This window comes from Propithecus coquereli, unplaced genomic scaffold, assembly GCF_000956105.1.
Source record: "Propithecus coquereli isolate 6110/MARCELLA unplaced genomic scaffold, Pcoq_1.0 Scaffold14, whole genome shotgun sequence".
In the NCBI taxonomy this organism is placed as follows: Eukaryota; Metazoa; Chordata; class Mammalia; order Primates; family Indriidae; genus Propithecus; species Propithecus coquereli.
The window spans coordinates 14,233,522-14,260,962 of NW_012138302.1; the positions used below are offsets into that span (position 1 = coordinate 14,233,522).

Consider the following 27,441-nt stretch of genomic DNA (forward strand, 5'->3'; position numbering starts at 1 on the left):
TACTTTTCTAAGGGTTTAGCTCTCTGTAAACTCGAAATATTTTACATAAACTTTTTTTAGAATAGTATCATTTACTGAAGGATAAAAATGGCAACAGTGTAGAAAAATTCACAGAAAAAATATTGTCTAAAGGACATATTTTGTTAATCTGTTAGGTTGTGTTTTTGTTTCCAGGAACAAATTAAATTTGTATGATTGTCTAAAAAAGAGTCTCAATTTACAGATGCTAACTCTATATAAAGGAATGTGGAAAAAATTCAGCTCTTAAGTTACAAGATTAAACATTCACATTTGGTTTTTGAAAAACAATTGACCGACATGTATGAATTTACTTGTATCATGCTCATAAGCAGTAAGTGTGTGTGTATTTTCCCAGCTAGTTTTGCTTTCTTTTTCTGGAACAAAACAGTAAGTGATTGAAGAGTTTTCCAAGTGATAGAAAAAGTTTTGCAAGAAAAACCAGGAAACTTTCTTCTTTTCCCCACCATTCATTTTCATTTGTCAATTTATTTCATGAAGCTTAGCTGGCCTCACAGAAGACACAGCCTTCTACTTTGTTAACTGGCTAATTAAAATACACTAGGAAAATCCTTGTTGCGAGAAACAACTTAGTCATCCAAAAGCAAGTGAAACCAAAATGTCAGAGGGATTACTGTACTTTGGAGTATGTCGTATGTCCCAAATGTGAGCAAGGTAATTTTATAATTTATTAGATCAACTTCTTTGGAGATGAAAGATTGGAAATCCTAGTGGCAGATATTCATTGGACTAGCTTTGGACTGAAATGCTCCCTTGTAATTCTTTTCCTATTATCATTTCCCTCTAGTGTCCCAAAATATTTTCTTTAAAGTGAGCGTGGTATTGTATATGAATCTTTAATGTGGTATCATATATGTCTACCATTTGTCTTTTTCATTAATGTATTATGTGTTTATTCTAGAGTATTTTAGCTCCAGGCTCTATTGCCCCTTCAGCCAGTACATGCCAAATTATAAATGAATCCTGCTGGCCTTTAAAGTTCTTTATGGGACAGTTTCCCAATTGTCAAGTGTTGGGTATGTAGGCTATTACCATTTGCTTTTGCTTTTCTTTTTGCTTTGTGTCTGAAGTTGAGTTGATCACTCTTTTGAATGTGAAAGTTGAATTTCAAATGTGGTGGTTTCTTACAAATAACCAAACAGAAAATTGTGGCAAGATTAATTGAGAACTGTCATGTTCCATGTATTAAAGCCATTAAGCTTTTTATATTCCATTTTCTGTCCTGCCCCTGGATTAGTCATTTTGGAGAGACAAGGATTCTTAACCTTCTGCTTCCATTAAAGAATTGTGGTATTTAACCCATTGGATTCCTGAGGATACAGATGGGATGGTTTCTTTAAACTTTGACTGACTTGTATAAAATGTCTGGCTAAGTTTAGGTTCTTGCCATTATTTCCCATATGCGTTGGACAGTGGTATATTCGATGAGTAATGTGAATGCTTCTGAGATGTTCATCCTGTTTTCTTTAAAGAGAATGTTCTGTGTGCGAAGTACAGCTCACATAATGTCTGCCTGTTGGAGATTTGGAAACTGCCTTCCCAGATATGTATTCTATTTAGTAGCTAAGAGGGTCAGTTTCTTTTCCCTATTGTGTGTTGATTATCTATACACCATCCATTGAGCTAGGGTGTTATTAAAGGGAGCTCGTTCTCCTGTGTACAAGGGGGAGGACCTTAGGGAGGCTCGGAAGAGAGTAGCATTTCCTTTGATGAAGTCACATCCTGCCTATGAGCCCACTGATGCTATAACATTGGCCTGAAAATTAGAGAATATTCTTTAAAAGTTTTTCTCTGGCTGTCAGTACAAAACATGATTGTATCAACTCTTGTAATGTTTGTTTGACCCTTATGGAAGGTATAAATCCACAAAACTTCTTTCCCAGAGAACGGAAAATCTGTCCCAGAATAAACCTTGTACAGTTGAGTGGACATGGATAAGCAACAATTTGTTACTTTGCTGGAATTTTTCCTTGGTCATTGCTTTGTGTGTCTTCCTCTAAATATTTATGATTAATCTGTTTATATCCTTTTGTAAATCATTGATATTGAATTGAATAGAAAAATAAATTGACAATTTTAAAAAATGGGACCTATTAAATGTATGTGTCTACAGGGTCAATTATTTAATTTCCACGGGGGGGTGAGTGTGTGCGCATGTGCGTGTGTTTCCTTAGCTATTTCAATTTAGTCTCAGGGTTGTTGCTTATAAAACCTGAAAAGGTTTAACTTCTTGAGAAATCAGCTTTTGCCCTCAACATAGACTAATTCAAAGAGTTTAATGGTAACTCTAAGGGGCCTGAATTCTGAAAGTGTCTTTCTTTGTTTTCTTGGCTGTTTTTCTTCCAAAACTAAACAAAGGGTGTAGGTGCTGAAAGCCATCTCTTAACAGAGGTTTCTTTTCTTGCCAAAATAGTGTTTCCAAATGCATCATATTTCCCCAGGCTAACAGTTATGTCTGTCAACTTTACTTAAATTAGTCTGAACTTCACCTCTAGGTGGTTGAGGTACTAAGGCCCTCAAACTCCCTCTCTTGCTCTTCCAACCCATAGTCATCTTCCTTTCAAAGCAAATGGCTTAAAACAAAGATGGCTGTCATTCATCAGTTCACAGTCCAACTATTCTTATCAAGCTGCTAACCATTTTTAAACAAGCAAAATAGTTGTTGTTTTGAGGGGCCAGAAAGGGGATGGGTAAGTACATGCCCCTGTGGTTCTCAGCTGTGCTCCTAAGCAGCCTTGGCAGTTGCTATAGTGAAGGGCATGTTGATGTGGAGCTAGCTAATCATACAAAGACATTCACTTAGTGTCTGTTATGGCACAACCATTAGCAATAAATGAAACTATGAGCAAGGCAGTTCCTGCCCTCAGTGGTTTATAATCTCGTGCAGGACATTAAAACTCGGTGTGCATCAGAATCACTAGGGTGCTTAGTACATGTGCAGAATCTGGGCTCCACTTCAGTGCAGATTCTGCTTCAAGCAGTCTGGGCTGCTTCATGAGAGATGTAGTTTTTAACAGTCTAAGCAGGTGGTCTGAGAACCACACTGTGAAAAGGGTTTTTTCTAGATCAGGGGTTTTCAACTGCAGGAATGCTGACAAACGTTCGATTCATATACTTATCTTGAAATTGCAACAGGTTACATGACATGAGTTGCTCTTTCACCCCGTTATGTGTTGGTTCTTGTTTCCTTTACCTAAATTTCTGTCTTTTGGACACTTCCCATTCTTTAGAATGAGCTTTGCCTTTCATCATTAAACAGAGCATGTCCTTAGGTGTCCTGGTGCTAGCCTTTGTCACCTGCCTTGTTTAGCAGAGCTCTGTGGCTGCGCCTTGCCCTCAAGTGTTCTTGTTCTCCCCACGTACGTGTATTTTACCAGATTCTGTTGAATGTGCCTTATAAGTGGTCCTGGCGGTAAAGTGGTTCTGGAACCTCCTGTGGGATGTCTCTGGCAGAGAAACATTAGAAGGTGACCACTAAGGTCACAGACCTTTACCTTGATAGCCTTTTGAAGATACATTGACTCCTGGTTGATTTATCCTTTTACCTCTCCGTCCATTCGTGGTGGTCTATAGTCTTGAAAAAATATTAATATTAAACACTAGTCTGTTCCTAACTATCTAGGACTCTTAGTTGCAAGGACACAATCTCCACGTCAAATTAACTTAAGCACAGAAAGGAGAGTTGATCTTGAGGGCACAGGAAAGTCTTGGTGAGCACAGGTATAGGTTTGCTTCTAGGCCCCGTGAGGAACCTGGAAAGCTTCAGGATCTCTAAATGATTCTTCTCTGCTTCTTTCTGCATCAATGCTTCATCCTCTCTCCCTGCCCATTGGCTTACTACCACTCCCTCCAGCTGCCCTCTAGCTCCTGAGTTTACATATAATAGAAACTGATCAGCTGTTTCTGAAGGCCAACTAAATTCCTGATTGAAGGAAACTAGCCCAAATGGATCAGATGTCCAAGGGGTAAAGTAGGCTTGAGGGACAAGGTCATGCAATGCCAACAGGACTTCTTAGGGCCTACCTTTGTTGATTGGGATGAGGTGGAGGGTAGGGGCAGTGCCCAGAGCCTCCCAGGATAGAGGACAAAATTTGGGGTTCAGGACCTGCAAACAGGAGCTGGTAAATTCCCTTGCTTTGGATTGGGACTCCAAAGTGCAAAGGATGAAGAGGAAGTTGATTTCACAAACTTTAGTTGAGTTAGAATCCTCATTAAATTGGATTGAGAGGATCTCTGTTTGCCAGTATTTCTAGGCCCTGGCAGGAGCTATCATAAATCCTCTCTGGAGGAAAACGATACCCTTGGCCTGAGTTATTTCTACAAACATGTTTTCAAATACAATGTCTGCACACAGTTAAAAATAACCAGGCACAGGAAAAGACAACACAACATGATTGAGAACCAACAAAAGCAACAGGCAATAGATAGATCCATAGGGATTCCAGATATTAGGGTTACCAGAGATTTTAAAATAATTATGATTACTATCTTCAGTGAGATTAAAACATGAAATTCTAACTTATCAGAGAACTGGAAACTACATATGTACATCTACTATAATTTGAATTTATTTATAAAACATAAAATTTAAAAAAGAACCACAGAAATTGTAGAACAGAAAAATAGAATAACTAAAATTAAGACATAATGGATAGGTTTAACTGCAGATTAGACATAGCTGAAGAAAATGATTTGGGAGAGAGGTCAGAGGAAACTATTCAGAATAAAGCATGGAAAGTCAAAAATATTAAAATACAGAAGGCAGGTTAAGAGATGATACAATGAAAAAATTTATAAGTTTAATTAGAATTCTGGAAGGAGAGGGAGATCTAATGGAGCTGAAGCAGTTTTGAAGATTTAACAGCAGAGAGCTTTTTCCAAACTTGTTGAGACATCAAGCCATAGACTGAAAAAGCTTTATGAACTTTAAATAGATAAATACAAAGAATCCATACTGAGGTACATCATAATAAAGGTGCTAAAAACCAGAGACAAAATCTTAAAAGTAGTCAGAAAAAAGACCACTTTCAAATGAGCAATAATTAACTAACTTCTCAACAAAAACAATTGAAGACAATGGAATGGAAATTTTGAAGTGCTGAAAGGAATCTACTAACCTAGAATTTCATACCCAGCATTAATCTTCAAAAATGGTGGGGAAATAATGACATTTTCAGAGAAACAAAAACTGAGAGATTTCATCAAGAGTCCACACCAGGATAGATGTGTTGAAAATGATAGGAAAAGATAAAAATGCAAACACTAAAAGAAAGCTGGCATAGCTATATGTTTTTGACAAAGTATACTTTAAGGCAAAAAGCTTTACTCTAGAGATAAAGAGGGGCACTTCAAAATAATAGAAGGTCCAGTTCATGAGAAGGCTAAAGTTCTAGATGTTAATGTGCCTACTAACATAGCCTCAAAGTACGTAAAGCAATATGGACAAAAGATGAATAGGCACTTCAAAAATGGGTTTATCCAAATGGCCTGTAAGAGAAGGTAGGTATTCAGCACCATTAGTTATTAGGTAAATACAAATTTAAAATATAATGAGCTACTACTGTGCATGCATCAGAAGGGCTAAAAATAAAACAGGTGTCGAGGATGTGGAGCAACTGAAACTCTCATAAAACTACTGGAAGGAGTGAAAAAAATCGGCAGTCTCCACTAAAGGTAAACATTTGCCTACCCAGTGACCTATCAATTCCACTAATTGGTAAGTGCCAAGAGAAATGAGTGCATATGCTCACCAAAAGTCATGTTTACAAGGATGCCTGTAGAAGGATTTTTCACAATAGCCCCAGATTGGAGACAATGGAAACGTCCAGCCTGTAATCCCAGCACTTTGGGAGGCTAAGGCAGGAGGATTGCTTGATGCCAGGAGTTTGAGACTAGTGTGGACAACATAGTTAGACCCCATCTCTAAAAAAATTTGTTTTGGTCAGCTGGGTGTGGTGGTGTGCATGGACCTGTAATCCCAGCTACTAGGGGGGTGAGGCGGGAGAAACACTTGAGCTCAGGAGTTCTGGGTTACAGCGAGCTATGATCGTGCTACTGCATTCCAGCCTGGGTGACAGAATGAGACCTGGTCTCTTAAGAAAAAAAAAAAGAAAAGAAATGTCCATCAACATCAACAGTAGAATGGATAAAGATTGTGCTATACTTTTACAATACAATGTTGCATAGCAATCAGAAGAATGAACTATGCTATATGTGATGTGGGGTAGAGTTCACAGACATGATATTAAGCAAAAGAAGCCAGATACTGTATGATTGCATTTATGTGCATTTCAAGAACAGTTAAAACTTAATGGCAATAAAAGAACAGTGGTAATGATGGAGGTATCATGTTGACTTGGAAGGGCATGAGGAAAACTCCTGAGGTGCTAGAAATGTCTATCTTGATTTAGGTTATATGGGTGTATACATGTAAAAATTCATTGAACTGCATGTGTAAGATTTGTGTGCTTTATGTATGTTATGCCTTTATAAAAATATATAAAAACCCAAAAAATACATAAATACATAAGAACCATAAGGAGTAGACAAATTTGCAATTACAACAAGATATTTTACACACCTGTCTCAATAACTGATAGAACAAGTAGATTTTAGAAATCAGTAAGGATGTAGAGTATTTGCATGGCATAATCAGCAAACTTGACCTAACAGACACATAAGGAACCCTGTACCTGACCACTGTAGTGCCGGTGTTCTTTTCAAGCTCATATTGAATGTTTGCAAATCTGGCCATATGTTGGTCCATAGAGCAAGTCTCAACAAATTTCAAAGGTTTAAAATCATTTAAAGTATGTTTGTCTATGAGGCAATTTAAGCAGAGATCAATTAAAAATGATAATTAAAGCATTCCACATATTTTGAAATTAAGAGATACATTTTCAAGTCACCCACAGGTCAATGAAGAAATTACATAGGTAGAAATATTTTTTAATGAGTAATAACAATACATGTTGAAATTTATGAGATATCACTAAAGGCATACTCAGAGGGAAATTTATAACCTTAAATACATATATTAGAAAAGAAGAAAGGCTGGACCTCAGTGAGCCAAGTATCATGTCAAAACGCTAGAAAATTGATTTAATCACTTTGGCGTTTACCACTTCTTTATCTATTCAAAATGTATGATAATTACTGTTTACTTGCTTTTTTTTTCCAGGGGTCTATGAGTTCCTTGGGTTCAGAGGTTTTTGTCTTATTCTTTATATCCCTAGTGCCTATTAAAGTACCTTGTACATGGTTGATACTTGTTTGAACTGAACTGAACTCATCATCAGCGTCTTAGGGCTGTTATACATCCAGGGTCTTAGACTCCAGTGTTTACAGAAGCCGGACAGGTGAGGAGACACATGAGGCTGACTGGGTGGGGACCGCAGGCAGCTGGAGAGCACGCGCACGGTCTTCTCAGGGCGCGTGGTCTTCTTGGGGCGACGCTGCTGTGGCTTGGCCCCAGCTGGTTGTTGTCGTGGGAGAGTGCTGGCCTCGTGTGGCTAGATCTGCCCATTGGTTTATAGGAAGGCAGAGATTCTGACTTTGATATGAAATCTCCCTGTTTAAAGTGTTGGCAGCTAAATTAAAAAAAAAAAAAATACAGTGAGTGCCAAACCAAACTACACAGCTCTATGACCACCAGTTTGCAACCTGTTTTATTTCATACCTTAAGAGGAGGGAATGTGTTTTATATCTAAATATCCCAGCCAATAGTCTCTCGAGCAGCTTCTTCCATCAGGCACATTTCTGCTTGAAGAAAAGGCTCCTGACAGCTTCCTAATTGGATTTCTGGGCCATATCTGTAAGGAGTTTGCAGGGCTTTTTAAAGCCTTCTTTGTAGTTGGCTGTTTACCCCAGCTGAATCAGACATGTGCTCCCAGGGAGTTTTTTTCCTCCTTTTGTTGTAACATTCTTAATGATGCATTCTGACTTTTTCACTCTGTTTTCTACACATTTGTCACCACTTCTGCTTTTGGATCTTCATGCTGGAAAATCTGAGGCTTACATGGAAGATTGATTTTTAATGCCCCTTGTTTTGTTTTTCTGCTATAACATTTGCATGCAATTATGACATTTTAAAAATAGGAGACCATGGGGCTTGAAAAAAGAATCTTCTGGGCAGATGAGCAAATGGAAAGGCCAGCCTTTAATTTTGTTAACATCCCGATTACATCGTGGTAACCCTTGTGACGATTTCTGTCCCTTGTAATGCAACACCTGGTTTTTGTTCCAGGGACAGGGACCAAGCCTTGCTCAACCCTTGCTCAATCGTGGAAGAGTCGATTGGGAGGCTCATGTTTCCCACTAGCCAGCAGAGGTCACTATTTCAAAATTGTTAGAGGAAAAATTGTCTACAGTCCACACATTTCTCTTTTGTTTGCGGGAGGTTTTATTCACAGTACTGGTGAAAGATCTTTTAATTCATACTTTTCTGTATTTTCCAAGTGTTCTATAAAAATGAATTTTTGTGTATATTATGTTGAAAAGCGCTGACGCCATGAGTAGGCTTCCGTGTAGCTAGTTGCTTATGGTGAGATAATAGCTACCATTTATTGAACACCTACTCTGGGCTGGACCCTGTGCTCCGCACTCTACAGGCATTTTCTTCAGTAACCATCTATCTTCCGGGGTTGTGAGGTTACTTCATGGGAGGCCTGAGGGGAGGAGAAGTGAAATGATTTGCCTGAGGACACACAGCTAATGGAGACAGATTCATACACAGGGAGATCTTCAAAAGCAAGCTCCGGAGTTTCTTGGGAGCTGTATTTTTTCCCAAAGAAGGAATATTTTAGCAGCTTGAAGCATCAAGCACCAAGAATGTATGGGAGGAGTATGTATTTTTGAAGCAAAACCTTAGAAAGAGCTTGCCTTTTTTCCTTTGCAAAATTCAGCTTGCTCTCTGCTTGAAGAAGCTTGACTTTGCTTCTTGGTCTTCTTTGAAAATGGGAAAGGAACTAGGGTATTCTGTCAGGCTTTGCTCCTTCTTCAGATGAAAACAAATATTAGTAATACATTGTCTCCAAAAATGCCCTGAGCTTAAGACCTATTTAGTGAGTAAAGTTTACTAAAAGATTTATTATTTCAGTTTATAAGGCCAAGTGAAAAGCTCCTAACTTTAAAAGAAATAGGCTGTTTGTGAATGAAAAGATAAATCTGTTTTAATGGACTTTTATTTATTCATGTTTTAAAATTAATCACCAGGATTTCCCATAAAGCTGGAGAGTTATGAGAGGACAGCTGTGTTCATCACCGGGTAACGAGTGGTCGATTTGACCCTCCTCTTCTCACCGAGGACTCGTGGAAGACAGTAAGAAAAGGCTTTGTATTTTGGGGGCTGCTAACGAGGACATTGGATTCTGGAATCTTACAAATTGGCCTGGTGTACAGCTGTCCTTTATTCCTATCTCAAAATTTTTAATGTTTTGTGGTTGCTATTAACCATAATAATTATTACTAGAATAGAAAACTATATTGCCTGTTAGGTCTTTTTATTTCTTTTTCTTTTTCTTTTTTTTTTTGAGACAGGGTCTCACTCTGTTGCCCAGGCTGGAGTGCAGTAGTGTCATCGTAGCCCACTGCAGCCTCAATCTCCTGGGCTCAAGCGATCTTCTTCCCTCAGCCTCCTGGGTAGCTGGGACTATGGGTGTGCACCACCACACCTGGATAATTTTTTAATTTTATGTACAGACAGGGTCTCACTATTGCCCAGGCTGGTCTTGCACTCCTGGGCTCAAGCAATTCTCCTGCCTTGGCCTCCCAAAGTGCTAGGATTACAGGCGTGAGCCACCAGCCAGGCCGTCCTTTCAGATCTTCTAAGTAAACTGATAAGAAGAAGCTGGCTTGTTGTTGTTGTCGTCAGCAAATATTTAGCAGTCTTTGACGGGGTTGGCAAGTGGCTCCAATAGCAATATCCTATGTGGAACAAATGGCTTTGTAAACAGTATACCTGTACCTGGATTTCAATTAGAGACGATATGATACAGTTCAAAGAGCACAGGTTTAGCATTCATTTACTCATTCGTTCAATCAATAGATATGTATCGAACATCTCCTGCGTGCCAGGCACTTTCCTGGGTGCTGGGAACACAGCAATGAACAGCACGAATGAGCTTACCATTCCAGCGGGTGGAGGGAAATAATGGATGTAAACCAACACCCTGTGGTGGTGAGTGTTCTGAAGAACAAGTTGAGAGTAGACTGTGGAGTGGCATTCTATTTTAGATCGGGTGCTCAGGGTGGTCCCTGACGAAATGACATTTGATCAGAGGTAGGTCAAGGAGAGAACATGTGGATACTTGAGGGGGAAGTTCTAGAAAGCAGAAGGGCCCCGAGGCAGGAGCACGCCTGGTAAGGTCAAGGGATAGCAAAGAGGGCAGGGCGGCCAGGCCCGGTGGGTGAGGTGGAGAGTGGTAGTGAGGTCGGAGATCAGAGGGGACCCGATCATGTCAGGCCGGATAGGCCGTGGGAAGGACTTCGCTCCCACTCTGAGTCAGGGTAGCCATTGGAAAGTTCTGAGCAAAGGAGTAACATGGGCCGACTTCCGCTTTAAAAAATGAAATCTGGCTGTTGTGTGGAAAATAGACTGTGGAGAGGGGTGGCAGGGCAGAGTGAAAGCAGGAGACTAGTTAGGAGCTGCTGTTGTGAAGCAGGTGAGAGAGGATGGTGGCTGCGCCCACAGTGGCAGCAGGGGAAGGGCGAGAAGTAGACAGGTTGCTGTATGCTGAGGGAGAGTTGATAAGATTTGCTAGGGAATGGTTGCGGGGTGTGAAAGAGAAAGTCACTAGTACTGACTCCAGGGTTTTGGCCTGAGCAGCTGGTGGAGTGGAATTGCCGGACTGAGATGGGGAGGAATGGAGAAGCAGGATGCGTTAGTTATGTTTGGCTGCATATACCTGAAAACTCAATAAGTTTTTAAAATAGTAATACAACAATTTATTTTCTTTCTCATGTAAAGAAGATCCAGAAATAGGCTGTCCAGTAATGCTATGGCGAATCCTTGCGGTTATTAGGGATTCAGGCTTATTCTAGCTCTCTACATAGTCAGCCCCAAGGTGCGGTCCTCCTCGTCATGGTCCCACGTGGCTGTTAGAACTAAAGCCCTCAGGTCTTCCTTCCAGGAAACAGGAAGAAAGAAGGCGCATCCCCTCCTTTTTAAGGAGACTTCATGAAAGTCCACGCACTCACGCTTACATCTCATTGGCCATCTCACAGGGCAACATCTATTTGTAAGGGAGTCTGGGAAGTGTCTTTTAGAGGTTGAGTGTAACCCCTTAAGAAAATTGGGATCCTGTTACTAGAGAAAAAGGAAACAATATCAAGGTAGGCTGCCAGCCATCTCTTTCGTAGAGTGTGGTTTTGGAAGAAATGAGTTCTAGTCTTACCTCTGGCATTATCCAGCTCTGTGACCTTGAGCTAAGATTCCACATCACTAAACTTTTATTTCAGCTGCAAAATCAAAGAATTGGATTGAATGATTTTTAAGTTCCTTTCTAATTGTACCATTGCATGAATGTTTGAATTTGGCATACAGTAAGGTAAATACGGGTTTCATAAAAGAGATAAAAAGTCTTTGAAGAAAGGATTATGCAAGAAGATGTCTATTAAATGTCTTAAAACTGACTTTTGTAATTGAAAGAGTCAAACTTATTTACGACTACAATTTCATTCTTCTGTTTTTCAAAATGCTTTCTGTATATAGGTATAGAAGACTTTAATGTGTCTGAAAAGAAGCACACAAATGACATAATACTAGTGTGTACTGGATGAACTTGCTATTCATGTTGTAAGAAACATTTTTAATAAAAATGTAAATAATCAGCTATTCCGTTCCTTACACCATATATGCATTTGTTTCAGCCTCATTTACCAGTGTTTTGATCTGTTGAATCGATTTAGTGCAAGGGTTCAAATCCGCAAACTACTGAACATCTCCCATACACACATGAAGTCCCTGCCTTCAAAGGGTCTGAAGTGTGAACGCGGTAAGCACACAAGTCGGTGTGTAACACGGCAGAGTAGGTGCTCTGAGAGGGCTGATGACTTAGAGCTTACAGGAAGGGGTTGTGACAGGGGCTTTGTGTGCCTGCTGTTTGGTTGGGAGGGAAGCCCTGTGTGGAGAAGGGGCCCTTTGGGGATCTGGGCGGGCTGGGATGGGAGTGGCCAGCGAGGAAGGCATTCTAGACGAAAGGAGAGGAAGAGGCAGATGACAGAGAATGGCCCGGTTCAGCTGGAGATGCGGTGTGGCGACACAATGGAAAGATTATGGTATTTAGGGTTAAGCAGACCTAGGACTGAAGCCTGAGTCTTGAGCGAATCACTTAACCTCTTGGATCTCATTTTCCACATATCATAAGAGGCAATACTACCGTCTTCACAGGATTGTTGTTGGTGTTGAATGTATGTACACGGCGTCATCTGCAGTAACGTATGTCAAAGCACCTGCCACAGGGCACGGTGCTATGTGCTTCCATAAATAACAGGCCCCTTCTCACATAGCGATGACCAATATTGTCCCTTATGATTTTTCAAGCTGTCCTCATTAGCAGCATTTGACATGCATATTATATTAAGCCTGATTCTGTTTCCCTACAAATACATCGACATGCTGAAAACCAATTAAAGTTTCTAATTCCTAGCAATTGCATAGTAATGAATGTGAGGAAGGAGAATAACTTAATGGCCTGGGAATTGTGACATTATCTTCGCTTCTGGAAACCACCATTAAGGATGAAGAATGCCTTGGGGACGTTCCAAATTCCCAAACTGCTGTTTTTCCTGACACCCAGCCTCTCGCTTCCCTCACTCCCATCACCCAGGTGTGTCGAGTGTGCTGCCTCAATAACGCTACCTTCCAGCCCCTTCTCTGTCTCCACAACCCTGGCCCCAGACGCCGGGCTCTGGCACCTCTCCTTGGGACTTCTGACCGTTCTTCCAGCTTCGACTCTTGCCTCCTTCTCAGCCCATTTCCCACGCGGCAGCTGGAATGCCCTGTCAGTCTCCAGCTAAAATCCCTCATTCCTTTAGGATCCAGCCCTTGCCTTCCCCAGTCTCGCCTGGCGTCCTCCTGCCCCTCACTCTGTGGCTCCAGCCACACCACCCTTCTCTAGCTGCCTGAAGGGGACCTGAGTTCCTCTAGTTTCAGGCTTTTGCACATCCGACTCTACCTAGCGGAGCTTTTCCTCTGCTCTGCAGCCAGTAACTTCTCTTAGATTCCAGCGTAATCATCACCTCCACAGGGAAGCCTTCCTTGACCCCCTAGATGGGGTCAGGCCTCCGATCCCCCTCCCCACTCCTCATCCTCTCACAGCAGGAGCATTTCTCCCTCAGGGTCTTGTCATTGCTTGTGATTATGTGTTCATTGTGTGTTAGCTGAATACTCCGAGTCCATGATCGGTCAGAAACAAACGGGTGAATCCCTGACACCTAGGACAGTGCCTGGTACATGGTAGGTACTCGGCCAATACTGTTGGATGAGAAGAGACTGCTCTGGAATATAAACCTCGGTGCTTCCTCCTTGCACTCTTAGCCATTGATTTTGACCTCTCTGAATGAGGTTCAGGAGGGCCTACACCTCCTTCAGTAAGTCCTTCATTCACTATTCGGCCATCATTCACTGAGTGTGCACGGGCACCAGGCAAGCACTTTGTCCTAGGGCTATGGTGGCTAATAAACAGTTCCTGCCCCTGAGGAGCTCCGGGCATGCAGAAGGCTTTAAACTAGGAGAGCAATGTGATTTAGGAAGACCACTCTGGCTGCAGGGAGAATGGACAGAAGGGGCCGGGCCGGAGGCAGGGAGACCAGATGGGAAGCTGGTCCAGTGATTCAGGCTACAGATGATGAGGACTCACGCACTGCTGCCAGGGAGCGGGGAGCAAGGAGCAGTTACTGACGGCGCCTAGGAGGTAGGAATCACAGGCCTTGGTGTCTGAAGGTGGGGAGGAAATGAGCATAGGACGGATAAGCTCTGGCATCTGGGCTTGGTGCTGTCATCATTCATGTCAGAGAAAACACAAGAGGAGGAGGGGAGAAGCAGGAGAAGCAAAAAATTAGTTTGGTAGAACTTGGCTTCCCAAGCCATTTGATTTTCCATTTCTAGAGGAATTCTGATTAACCTAAAGTTTCATTCGGAAGAGACTCTACTTTTAGGAATAATCAAGTCGACTCTTTTGCTTTAAATTGTATAGATCCTTTTGCCAATACCACACTGGCTTGATTACTGTAGCTTTACACTGAGTTTGAAAATCAGGTACTTAGTTCTCCAACTTTGTTCTTTTTCAAAAGTGTTTTGCCTATTCTAATTCTTTTGCCTTTCCAAGTAAATTTAAGGATTGGCTTGTTGATTTCTGTGAAATCTTGCTGGGATTTTGATTGAAGTTGTGTTGAATTTATAGATTGATTTGGGGCAAATTAACATCTTAATGATGTTGAGCCTTCCAAACTGAATACAGTATACCTTTTCATTTACTTAGTTATTCTTTTCATTTACTTAGTTATTCTTTGATTTCTTCCATCAGTGTTTTGTGGTTTTCAGCATACAGATTCTGCATATATTTTGTTAGATTTATATCTAACAAAATTTTTCAGTGCTGGTACCTAAAAATTTTTAAATTTCTAATTGTTTATTGCTAGTTTATATAAATACAATAGCCTTTTTAATATTAAACTTATATACTGCAACCTTGATACACTCATTTATTAGTTCTAGGAGTTTTTTTTTTTTTTTAATTTTTGGTAGATTCCATGAGATTTTTCTACATAGACAACCATGTCAGCTGCCAATAGAGGATTTCATTTCTTCCTTTCCAACCTGTATGCCTTTTATTCTTTTTCTTACCTTTATGGTACTTGCTGGGATGTCCAGTATGCTGTTGGAACAGGAATAGTGCAAGTAGATATTCTTACCTTGTTCCTGATGTTAGGAGAAAGCATTCAGCATTTACACTGAGTGTAGTGGTAAATGTGTGCTGTTAGCTATAGGTTTTGGTGGAGTTTTTTGTTTTGTGGGTTTTTTTGTTTGTTTGATACCCTTTATCTAGTTAAGACAGTTCCCTTATATTCCTAGTTTAAATTGGTTCTTATTTTCTAATCATATGTGAGTTTTTATCTAAAACATCCTTAGTGGCCCTTTCTGACTGTGTTCCATACTGGGATTCTTCAGGGTTTTTGTTTGTTTGTTTTGTTTTTTGAGACAGGGTCTCACTCTGTTGCCAGGCTAGAGTTCAGTGGCATTTTAATAGCTCACTGCAACCTCAGACTCCTGAGCTCAACTGATCCTCCTGCCTCAGCCTCTCGAGTAGCTGATGCCACCTCGTCCAGCTAATTTTTTTCTATTTTTTGTAGACAGGGTCTCACTATGTTGCTCAGGCTGATCTCAAACTCCTGGCCTCAGGCAATCCTCCCACCTTGGCCTCCCAAAGTGCTGGGATTACAGGTGTGAGCCGCCATGGGTGACTTGTTTTGTTTTTAAAAGAACATCTTTGGGTTACAAGATTAACATTAGAAATGGTGGGAGAAGTAAGTTGGGTATTTTATGAATCATCGTCATCATCTCTCATTTTCCAGTTGATTTTATCTTTTTCACCTTCGCACTGAGTCTCTGTGGAAGCCCTGGCAGGTTGGGTATTATCGTCTTTATTTGGCAGGTACGGTAATCAGGATCCAGGTATGGTGACTTGCCTGTCCCTCAGCTTGGTAGCACCAGAGCCACAACCATTATAGAATCTGTTCTATGGGCTGTCCCCAGTGAATGCCCCCAAAGTGCAGGGAAGGAAGCCTAAGCTTTGAACTCAGGCAGACACTCTATTTTATTTTCATTAAATCATAAAAAATTTTATTGTAGTGAAATCTATGTAACACAAAATTAAGCATTTAAGAGTCAATAATTCAAGTTGGGCGCTGTGGCTCATTCTTGCAGTCCCAGCTACTCAGGAGGCTGAGGCAAGAGGATTACTTGAGCCTAAGAGTTCGAGGCTACAGTGAGCTATAATGGCACCACTGCACTCTAGCCTGGGTGACAGAGTAAGACCCTGCCTCTAATAAAAAGGCGGAGGGAATAATTCAGTGGCATTTAGTGTATTCACAATGTTGTACAACCACTACCCCTATCAAGTTCCAACGAATGTTTATTCCTCCAACAGGGGAGCCATACCCATTAAGCAGATACTCCCCACTGACCCCTCCCCCTAACCCCTGGCAATCACCCATCTGCTTTCCTGTGTCTGGATTTGCCTGTTCTGGATATTTCATATAAATAGAATCATACGATATGTGACCTTTTGTGTCTGGCTTATTTCACTCAGCGTGTTTTTAAGGTTTAGCTACATTGTAGTATCTATTGATACTTCATTCCTTTTATGGCTGAATAATATTCTACTGCATGTATATACCACAATTTATCTATTCATCTATTGATGAATATTTGGGTTGTTTCCACCTTTTGGGTATTGAAAATAGAGCTGCTATGAACATGCACGCACATGTGTTTATTTGAGTACTTGTTTTTAATTCTTTTAGGTACATACCTAGGAGTGGAATTCCTGGGTCATAGTGTAATTCTATATTTAACTTTTTGAGGAGTCCCTGAACTGTTTTCCACAGTGACTGAACCATTTTACATTCCTACCAGCAATGTATGAGTGTTCCAATTTCTCCACATCCTTGTGAACACTCATTTTTTTTTTCAATTATAGCCATCCTATTGGGTGTGAAGTGATATCTCATTGTAGTTTTTTAATTTTTAAACTGTTTTTAGAGACAGGGTCTCTCTATGTTGCCCAGGCTGGAGTGCAGTGGCTATTCACAGGCGTGATCATAGCACACTATAGCTTCGAACTCCTGGTCTTAAGCAATCCTCCGACCTCAGCCTCCTGAATAGCTGTGACTATAGGCACACTACCATCCAGCTCCTTGTGGTTTTGATTTGCATTTTCCTAATGACAAATAATTGAGCATACTTTCCTGTGTTTGTTGGACATTTGTATATCTTCTTTGAAGAAATGTCTATATAACGCCTTTGCCCATTTCTTGATTGTGTTGTGTTTTTGTTGTTCAGTCATATGAGATCTTCATATATTCTGGATACTAGACCCTTATCAGATGTATGATTTGCATATATTTTCTCCCATTCTATAGATTGTGTTTTCACTATCTTGATAATGTTCTTTGATGCACAAAAGTTTTGTGTTTTTTTTTAAAGACTGGGTCTTGCCCTGTCACCTAGGCTATAGTGCAGTGGCATGATCAGCTCACTGCAGCCTCAAACTCCTGGGCTCAAGTGAACCTCTAGTCTCAGCCTCCCAAGTAGCTGCAAATACAGGCATGCAACACCATGCCTGGCTAATTTTTTTCATTTTTTTATAGAGATGAAATCTCACTATGTTGCCTAGGCTGGTCTCTAACTCCTGGGCTCAAGCAATCCTCCTATTTATGGCTAACCAGATACGGGAGTGTGAGAGAAGAGGAGCCAAGGATGACTCTCAGATTTCTGACTTGGGGGACTTGACCATGGGGCCATTCATCAAGGTAGGGACATAGGAGTGAGGAACAAAGTCAGAGAAGAAAAAAATGATGTTTGCTTTTGCAGATGGATCCAGATGGAAAGAGCAATAGACAGACTGTATGTGGGACTGGAGTGTAAATGAAAGTTTGAGTTGGAGCATGGGTTAGTGTACAAAGCACACATTACTGTCTAGCCTGCTAAAGTGAGAAGCAGGTTTAATTTGTTTCATTTTGTTTTGTTCTTGACAATTAAAATATTAATGAGTTTTACATAAAGAAAAAAATACATCCCATAATCCCACTGCTCAAATAACCTTGATTGAAAGGGAGGGAGGATAATATATATTGTTAGAAAATACACAGTTCAGAAAAGTATAAAAATGAAAAGTGCAGGCCGTCTCCTAGTCCTCTGTTCCCTTAACCACTGTTAACAGTTTCTTGTATTTCCTTCTAGGGGAAAAAATGCATATACCTACTGGATTCTATATATCCCCACAGGGGTCCTTCCATATACAGTGTTTAAGAGGTCTGTTTTATTGAGCAGATTAACCTTCTCATTGCTTTGCCAGGCTTCACAACCCATCTGTCCTGGCGGGGTGGACCTGAGAGCTCACTGAGGGGCAGGCAGAGTCTCTGTGTCCTTAGCTCAGGTATGGGGGCCGGCTCAGGAAAGAATTACTGAATGAGCTGTTGCTGCATTTGGAAATTTGGAGAGCCTTTGCCTGCAGGTCCAGTTAGTTAAGTGACTCATTCAGCAAATGTTTTCAGAGTCCCAACTAAATTCTCAGTGCTGTGTGTGTGTCTGTGTGTACACGCGTGTGCGCCTATTTTGGGGGAGGGAGGGCAGAGGACTTGGCTCCTGGCCTCACTGAAGGGCAGAACTGAAAAGGCCAGAGATATTGCAACCTTCTTGCTTTTTGAGGGGAAAACTACGGTCCAGAATGAGGTTATTATTTGCCTAAAGCCACATGGCCTGTTGGCAGCAAAGCCAGCCCTGGGACTTCAGAAGAGTGTGTGTGTGGGGATGTGGGCACCTAGTGGTGTGTTGGAGGAGTTGGTGAGCTACTCTTGCTACTTTCTGCCCCTTCCCCTCCTTCCTTAAAAATAGCCAACAACCCCCAACTCCAAATCCCCAGACAGAGGCCGTCCTGATGTCCTAAGCAGTCCTGGGCCTGTGTGTTATGGGCATGGTTGGTTGACATGGGCATGGTTGTGCCTATTAAAGGCAGCCTGGATGGTGTAGGAGGAGGAGCCCTGGCCCGAGAGTCAGGAAGCCTGGATCGCGGTGCCAGCTCTGCCACCCACCCCCTACCACATTGCTGTGGGCCAATCACATCTCCCCTGAATGTGGGCTGAGGCTAACTAAAACTCCAAGGTCCTTCTTACCATTATTGCTCTGTAACTGTAAGATACTGTTTCTAATAAATTATAGGAAATAAAATTTTACAATGTTGTGATTCTAAAATCCTGGTTTTCCAGACCGTGCTTGGGGTCTCTTATTCTGTGCAGAATCCTGCGTGGTGAACCTGACCTGCTGTGTCGTAGGAAGGGGCTCCACATACATTTTTCAGTTTGAGACCAAGGCCAAGGAAACCAGACCTCAAAGAAGTGTGAAGCCGGTTAGGACCCTTGGAGCCAGCCCAGATCACCAGCACACAGCGCCCAGGGGTGCCTCGGTGAAATGCAGAGACCATTTCAGGGGCTCCGCTGGGTCCTTCAGTAGCCCTGACAGACCAGGCCTGGTCTATTTTACACTCCCATTTTACACAGGAGGAAACTGAGGCTCAGAGAGGGGAATCCAGTCACTGTGAAGCCTGATTGTTCTTTGTCCAGTGCTCTTCCTACACTCTGGGCAGGGACCCTGGGACGCTGTCTGTCGGGGGAATCCAGAAAGCAGGGGAACTGGGCAGACTCCCCGGAGTAGGTCTCAATTTCAAGATCTGTAAGGATCTCCTGGGAGCTTGCTAAAAACCTTAGCGCCCGGGCCCTACCCCCTGACAAACTCAATTGGAATATTTTCTAGTTGGGATCCAGGCATCAGTTTTGTGGGTTTTTTTTGAACTTCAGAGGTTGAGACCTTCTAGCTTGGACTCTTTCCGGTGAAAAACAAAACACAAACGTAAGAAAGTGGGCCGAGAGGCCTGGGTTCGGGCCCCAACTTTGCCGCTGGCTCGCTGTGAAATCTGGGCGAGTTCTCGAGTGAGCGCGTTGGATTCTACAAGAAAACTTTTCAAGCACTTTCGCATCTGTTCATCTGTTACCTCGGCGTTAGCGGTATGGCCGTTCCCGTTTGACAGAGGAGAAGCGACCTGAGAGGGTAAGGACCCTGCCCGAGGCCACTAGGAGAGGCGGGACGGAGCCAGGTTGAGCCCGGCTCTCCTGACGCCCCGCAAGCTCAGCCCACCCGACAGCGCCGAGCCTCTTCTGCCTCGCGCGGCGGCCCGAGGCCGGCGGGCAGCGCCGGACTTCAGCCGGCCGCCGCCTGTCAAACCCTCCGCCCAGCCCGCCGGCCCCGCCCGGGCCCCAGGCGAGGAGGCCCCGCCCTCGCGCCACGATTGGCCCCGGCCGGGCGGCCGCGGCGAGCCAGTGGCCCGAGCTGCTGTCTGGCAGCCGCGGGCCGGCCCGCCCCCCGGGGGTGCCGCCCCGCAGGACGCTGCGGCGGCGGCGGCGGCAGCTGCGGGGGCTGCGGCGCCAGTGGAGGCGCGCCGAGCTGTGCGCCCCGCGAACTGCAGCCGCCGCGGCGAGGTGAGAAGGGGCGCGGCCGGCGGCCGGGGGAGGGGGCGGGCGCGGGGCCCGGGATCCAAGGCTGGCGTCCCTGCGTCGCTCGAATCCCAGCAGCTTTGGGATGGCGCGGGAAGCGCCGAGGGGAACGAGAATTTGGGGGCCCCAGGCCCTCGCTCCGGCAGGGATGACGGAAGGGCCCAGGCTCTGGCGCGGGACCCCCAGCGTGCGCGTGTGGCCAGAGCGTGAGACTGTGCGGCTGGTAGTGGTGCTGAGTGTCCGAGCCGGCGAATGAGTGTGTGTAGCGCGTCGCGTCCTCGAGTGTGCATTTGCGGGGCTGTGTGATGTGCGTGGGAGCGGGCGCGCGTGGGCACTACTGACTGTGCGGGTTTGCCCTCGCGATGGGCTCATTTTCTCCGGTGCGCGTGGCAATGTATCTTGGGCTGCGTGTGACGGGTTCGCGTCGTGGGAGTGAGCGTCCATCCTCGCACTCCCGTTTTCTGGGTTTGGGTGGTGGCGGGTGAGTCTCCGAGGGTTGCGCCCGGGACCCATTGGGTTCACGATCCTCAGCCTCTGCGCGCAGCCGGGTCCGGAGCACCGAGGAGGCGCGCACCCTGTGGCCCACCCGGAGCCGTCTCCGCGGCTTTGCGGGAGCACTGCTCTGTGGATCCTCGTTGCCGCCGGCTCCCTCTCCCACTGGGGGATGCGAGACAAGTGCCCTCCTCGCTCTAAGCCTCAGTTTCCCCATTCGTCCAAAAGGGGGTGGAGACGGATTTGGGTGGGAGGGCGCAGTGGCTGGTGGCGGGTGCACTCAACAAGCCTGGGAAGGGAGAGCCGCTTCTGCGCTGGGGAAGGGGTTTTTACCTGGGATCAGGTAGATGGGTTTGATTTCGGCTTCGGATAGATGTGGTGGCGCTAACCTATTTAGAGACGAGGAATAAACTGAAGGGCGGTGACCTGCTTAAACTTCGGCCCTTCCGCCTGGGATGAGAGGGGGCCGCTTCCCGAATTCTAACGTGCTTGTGCTGTCTCTCCTCCCCAGGAGCCCGGCGCGACCCCCAGCCGTGCGCCCCGCCCCGGCGCCATGCATTGCGAGGTGGCCGAGGCACACTCGGACAAGAGGCCCAAGGAGGCCCCCGGTGCGCCCGGTCCCGGCCGCGGGCCCGCCAGCCTCGGCGCGCACATGGCCTTCAGGGTCACCGTGAGCGGTGGCGGCTGCGGGGACAGGGGCCCGCGGGACCTGCTAGCCCGAGCGCCCGCGCCGCCGCGCGCCCACAACCTCCTCCGGCCACGGAGCCCCCGAGACTACGGCCCGTCCAAGGCCGCCGCCGGGAAGGGTGAGTCCAGCTCTGCCGACGTGCCTGGCCGCGGGTGTGGAGAGATTCGGCTGCCGGGCGTCGCCAAACTTCCAGAGTTCCTCAGTTTCTCTCTAGTTGTTTGGGACTCGCTTGTCAGTCTGAAAAGATGCCTGCTCTAGGAAGCATCTAATTTAAACTCAGTAAGCCCGGTTTAGGGAAATGTGGGTATAGAAAGCTCAGATTACATAATTTTGCTTCTGTATGTTTCTGATAAAAGTTGTGTAGAAACTCGTCAAAATTTTATTATATATTAGTGTGAGTAGCAGCTCGTGTATGGGGTATCTGAGCAACTGAAGGCATACTTTGAAGTATTCCAGTCTCCTTAAATAACAGAAACCAGAGGCCTTCAGCAAGACCCCTCCCCTCTTGGGACCTCAGTTTCCCCATCTGACAAGTGAGGAATTAATCATACCAGATGATTTCTGGATTCCTGATGGAAAATTCTCCGACTCTATAATTCAGCCTGGGTCAAGTGCTGACTTAAAAATGGCTTTTCTGCCCTTGGTGCTTCAGAAGCAGAGTCTCTGGGCAAAAGTTCCTTGGCAGTACCCTTCCTCCACCAGTGAAGCTGGTGGATATGAAGCGCAGGCCCCAGTGTGGTTTATGGGCTCAAAGCCAGCGATGGTGCCGAGGTTTCCATGAACATGTTCTTCTCATCACAGTTAATTATTATTGAGCCATTATTTATAAGTTTCATGCTGACAGATAATTAACCAGAAATTAGAGAAATTGTTAAGGTGCTGTGTCCCTTCACCTCTCCCCCTTTTTTCCCCTTAGGAGAAACCAAGGCTTGGGGGTTTTATTATATCAGCATTTGGAATCTCTTGGTTCTCTTTCCAGGTGATTCTCAAGGAAGACAAAAACTGTCTGTGTTTTATGGCTATAGGCATCACACCCTTAGCGTCAGCCCCAGGAACTTTCAGCAGGTGGGCAGCTCGCTTTTAGAGATGAGAGCTCCTTATAGATCAAAAACACCCAACTCCCCAATTCAGGGACTGGTAAAATGAAATAAACATAAACCGTTTTTTTTTTCTTTTTAAAGGAAAACACCTGACTTTGTAAGAGAGCAGTATTTCTCATCTCCTTGTTTTAAATGTCAGTCTCTTCTCCAAGAGATAGAGAACATTTTTTTAGAGGGATAGATATGGAAACAAACAAACAAACAACTCCTGCAGAGTATTATTGCTGGAATACACATATAAGGTCTCTTTTAGAGAGAGGAGTGAAGACATGAGTAATGTTTGCTGCTGTGAGCTCCCTGGCTTGCCCCGAGCCATGCACAATCCTCCCTTAAACAGATACCCTCCTGCAACGTTTTGTGTTTTAAAAAATCATGCCTGTCATCTGAAGATCAAGTTCTCCGCAGACCGAGTCAATGGCTCTCCCAAACATAGCCTTTGTTCCATGCTGTAGTTAGAGACCTTTCATCTGGATGCTTTGTGTCCAATCTTCCTACTTCCATTCCCCCTAAACCCCAATTATTTTTATCCATGCCCCCCATGTCTAAAATAAGAGATCTTTAAGTCAGGATTGTGTTTGGAAAGGGCAGAGGAAAATAAAGGAATGGGAGGAAGAGCCTCTTTCTTTATACCTTAAGCTGTTCTCTCTGGTTAGGCTTTTTCCAAGCAATTTCAAAACTTTTCTTCATATCCTCCCAGTGAGGCTGGTGGGATGGGATTTATCACACCCATTTGAAAGGTGAGGAAGCTGAAGCCTGAGGGTGGGGGAAGTGTCTGGTGTGAAAAAGGCCACCCATCTGGTTGTGGGTTTTGGGTGCCAGGGCTCTGGTGTAACCAGTCTAGGGAGAAGGGGAAGGATCGGGGACCTGGGCTTGGAGAGGTTTCTGAACTGGCCTCTGTGTCGCTGAGGCAAGTTCTTCTCACAGTCAAGCCACTGAGTGGCTGGAGACAAAATCGGCTTCCCCAGTGGGTGGACCTTTGGCATCCCTCTTAAAAACACCGTAAGGAAATTGCACCTTCTTGCCATCCCTACTCTCACCAAAATATTCCCCAGACCATGTAACCCTTTGAATGTTGGGTATCTAGCTCCAAGTTCTCAGGCTTATTGGAAACAGACAGACAGAAATACCAATGGAAAAATATTTATTGACTGTGCTGGAAATTGTAAAACCCCGCCACCTATGATCTGTGGGACTTTGGGGGAAGTTATTTCACTCTCATGAGTCTTAGGCTCCCACATTTGTAAATTTACCCTGAGACTTAATTTGCAAGACCGATGGATGAAAGGATTAGTGACAAAGAATGTGTAAGGGCCACCTCAGTGTCTGGTTATTTTTGGGGTAACTTTTGTAACGTGTTTAACGTTCTCAACCTCTGGGTTTTAATTTGCACAAGAGATAATAACGCCTGCCTTGCAGGGTAAGCAAAACAAGGGTTGTAAGAATGCTTTATAAACTGAAAAGGTAGAAGGGGTGACTTTTATTAATTTGTGCAGGGCACTGTGCTAGGGTCAGTGATACTTGAGATAAAGCGGGTAGAGCAAGGAGCGAGAAAGGTTTGATTTTTTAAAATTTTGAATGTAAAGGGTGTTAATTCTGGTGCACCAGCCAGGCAAGGCTGAGAGGTGCCAAGCTTCAGGTCTTTTGTGGCCACCGCTGCCCAGTGACCAGAGCGAAGACAGTATTGCTTGGTCTGGGGTCAGGTTTCAGGCCTTCTGTCTTGGAGAGGCAGAGGAAGGGAGTGGGTTCTTGAATCCAGTAGTTTCTCTATAAATGTCTGGGTCCTATGTATTTCCAGAGTCGAGAGGCAGTGGGGATGGTGCAACGTCATGGACTAACATTGTCATCATTTACAATAAGAATCACGATCTGTTTATGTCAGAGTCCCGTTTATCCAGATTCCAAACAGCTGGAAAGGCCAAATTGCCAGATGCTGCATTTTTCTTTCTTATTATTAAACACCCGACACTCTGCTTTTATAAGTCCTGACAAGCAAAGAAGGTAAACATCTGGGCTCTATGCGGGCGGACAGCTTTGTGGCGACGGACTGATGACGCTTGTTCCCCGTGCACAGTGCTTTACAGTGTTCGAAGTGTGTTCCCACACATTCTCTCGTGTGTCCTCCCGCCAGCTGCGCTTTGCCTGCCTTGTGGGCTCTTCAAGGGAACAGATGTCAAAGCGCTTTGCAGTCTGTAATGTGCTGGGCAGGTAGTGGCTGTTATTAATGTGATTCCCATTTTATAGATGAAGACATTAAGGTTCAGGGATTTGCTCAAAGCTACAGGCAGTAAGTGTCAGTTTCCAAGGCTTCCACCTCCAAATATTTGATTCTGGTTCCACAACTTGTACCTTCTACGTGTGTATGTTGGCGGCTGAGAGCTGGCGATCACAACGAAGGCCTTCTGAGCATTCCCAGAGAATGTAAAAACATTTTTGCTTTTGGTATTTCTCTTGCCCCGAATCTTTGGAAATTGGTAACTAGTATCGATGCCATAGTTAGAAAAATTTGTAGTTTACCAGATGATTCTGATTATCCAGAGTGGCTGTTCCCAGACCAAACCTGATACTGAGGTCACTATTTAATTCACAGCGACTCACGGGCCCTTCCACCGTGTGCCGAGACTGGATACATCCTAGCAATAAAAAGGAGGTGGCTGATCATGGCAAATGAGAACTCTGTCATTATAAAAATAGCCGTCATAACGTGGCTGTAAATGCCAAAAAGGAGGTAGTCTTGTAACTTAAAAACAAAAAAAGCTAGTATTTTTTTCTTTGAAAAAAAAAAGAAAGGGAAAATAATTGTAAATTGTGTACATGGCGTCAGGGGCTGGTGTTGGTGGAGACTAATGATGGTTTTGGTGGTGTCACCTGGTGGAGTTTCTTCATCTGAGTAAGGAGCCGCTGCGATGTCTGGGGAGGCCTTGGAGAGGCTAGTGCATCCGTAATAGAAAGGTATGAGTTATTTTTAAAGCATTTCCCCCCTCTGGCTCTGGTGGGCAATTTGCTTGCATTTCATCCATTTTAAAGTGCTGGTCCTATGATCCGGAAATAATCAGATCCAAATTTTTTTCAGTGCTTGAGGTTTTAAATAAGGGGGAGAAAAACCTGCTGGCCAAATGTCAGGCTCAGTGAGACAAAGAGAAACAAGTACGTGTGTGGGTAAAAAATGAGATAGGAACATGTTGCGTCTACAGTCATAAGAGTTATGTATCCGACAAATCTTTTATAGACATGTAGCGGAAATATAATTCCCAAAGATTCCCTAAGAAATCTTGTGCAGCTAGAATTCTTCTTCCCTCCCTTCCTCCCAGGCTCTCTAGAAGCTGCTAAGGCTTTGTGGGCAAAATGGGAAGCGGACCGTCACATGAGGTCGTAACTTAATTTAGGCCTAGTTGTTTCTGAGGAATTTACCTGTAGCATGCTTAGCTGGGCTGAGATCTCAGGACCCTCGGAGCTGTGGAATTATATGCTATAATTTTTCTTCACACTTCTCCTTTTGAAAAAAAAAACAAAACACCCCATCCCAGAGTTACTCATCTCCCTGCGTTTTCATTTGCGTGAGAAGCTAAGTGAGCCAGCACACTTATTTTTACAGTGCGTTAAAATCCCATTACAAGCATAAGTGCACAATGAATCACTTAAAAAAATATATTCTTATGTTCTTTGTTCTGAATGTTGCATAATTATCATCATTTTCTTCGGTTTTATTTCGTGGAGTTTGGCCAGTCTTCTAGAAGAGAGGAGAAAACTAAAGTTTGGAATAGAGTTTTCAATCCATTTCGGATAGGATTAGGGGGAAAAAAAACCCAATAAACAAACTTTATTTAGAAGTTGACCAGTGACTGTCGCTAACTGTAGCTCTTACGTAAAGAGGATAATTTTCCTTTTTTCTCTTAGTTTTCTTGGAAAAGAATTCCCTGTTTTGAACCCGATATGGTAGCATTTCAACAACCTCACCTTACGTGTATGATTATATTCAAAGTTAAATTATAATGTGTGGTTTGCTAATTTTTTTTCCTAACATAGATTTTAGTTGCACTTACTTTGGACCTAGAGAGTTGTGTTGTTTCTTTTGGTAGGGGGTAGTTTATTTTTGTGTTTAAGGAAACAAAGACATTCAGTTCAAGGGAGAGAAGAAATGAAACAAAGTCTGCACTGGGCTTTGAAAAATTGGACTGCATTATGCAAAAAGCACAGCTGTAATACTAGGGCCAGGAAAAAAGACCAAACTCCTGAAATATTTGTGCTGTTCGCCTTCACTGTGCTAATGATTCTAGCAGTTTAAAAATGGACTTCTTGTTTATCAACAGCTGCTGCCCGAATTAATAGTTTACAACGAAGAAAAAAAATGCTTTCGGCATTGGAAGCAAAGTCCGGGGACTGACAGCTAAGTTACTGAGTAAGGAAAGCAGGGGGAAAAGTTTTGTGGCTGCTTTGGTCTCCCAAAGCCTTATTTATAAGAAACTGAAAGAAAGCAGAGGGCTGGGGTGGGGAAGGGGTGGAGAGAGTACAACCCGGACCCAGTGGTCTTCGAGTTGAAAGTCACTTTAAGCATCTGTTTTCTTCTTTTCCTCTTTCTTCCCCTTAAACTCCAAAGGGTTATTCCTTCAGAAGGTTTCCGGCGGATCGAGGCGGATTGTGTTAGCATTACAAGCTGTGTTTTTAAAGTCAGCATTTGAGTCAGATGCGCTGAGAGGAGACTTTCAGTCCGTTAACTGAATAATGCATTTCCTACATGGCCTGAATTGATTTGGTGGTTATAGTCGGGCCTGCCTGGAGCAAACACATATGCCATTCTGCAGCTTCCGTACATGCTGGCCACACCCTTTGCTTTGAGCCTTGGTTTCCCCATTTGGA

At 43.8% G+C, this 27,441-nt stretch overlaps 2 protein-coding genes across 2 annotated transcripts in view; both read left to right on the forward strand.

The window, feature by feature from the left end:
* The window catches only part of NDC1 (NDC1 transmembrane nucleoporin), a 108,746-nt gene extending 88,229 nt beyond the window's left edge, over positions 1 to 20,517 (forward strand). Inside the window, exon 16 of the mRNA XM_012639341.1 lies at positions 19,959 to 20,517. Coding sequence (XP_012494795.1) covers positions 19,959 to 20,517 — 559 coding nt within the window. The remainder of the gene's footprint in view (positions 1 to 19,958) is intronic.
* An 835-nt stretch (positions 20,518 to 21,352) lies between these two features.
* The window catches only part of GLIS1 (GLIS family zinc finger 1), a 212,372-nt gene continuing 206,283 nt past the window's right edge, over positions 21,353 to 27,441 (forward strand). The window contains exon 1 of the mRNA XM_012639363.1: positions 21,353 to 21,605. Within this exon, the coding sequence (XP_012494817.1) occupies positions 21,353 to 21,605 (253 nt within the window). The remainder of the gene's footprint in view (positions 21,606 to 27,441) is intronic.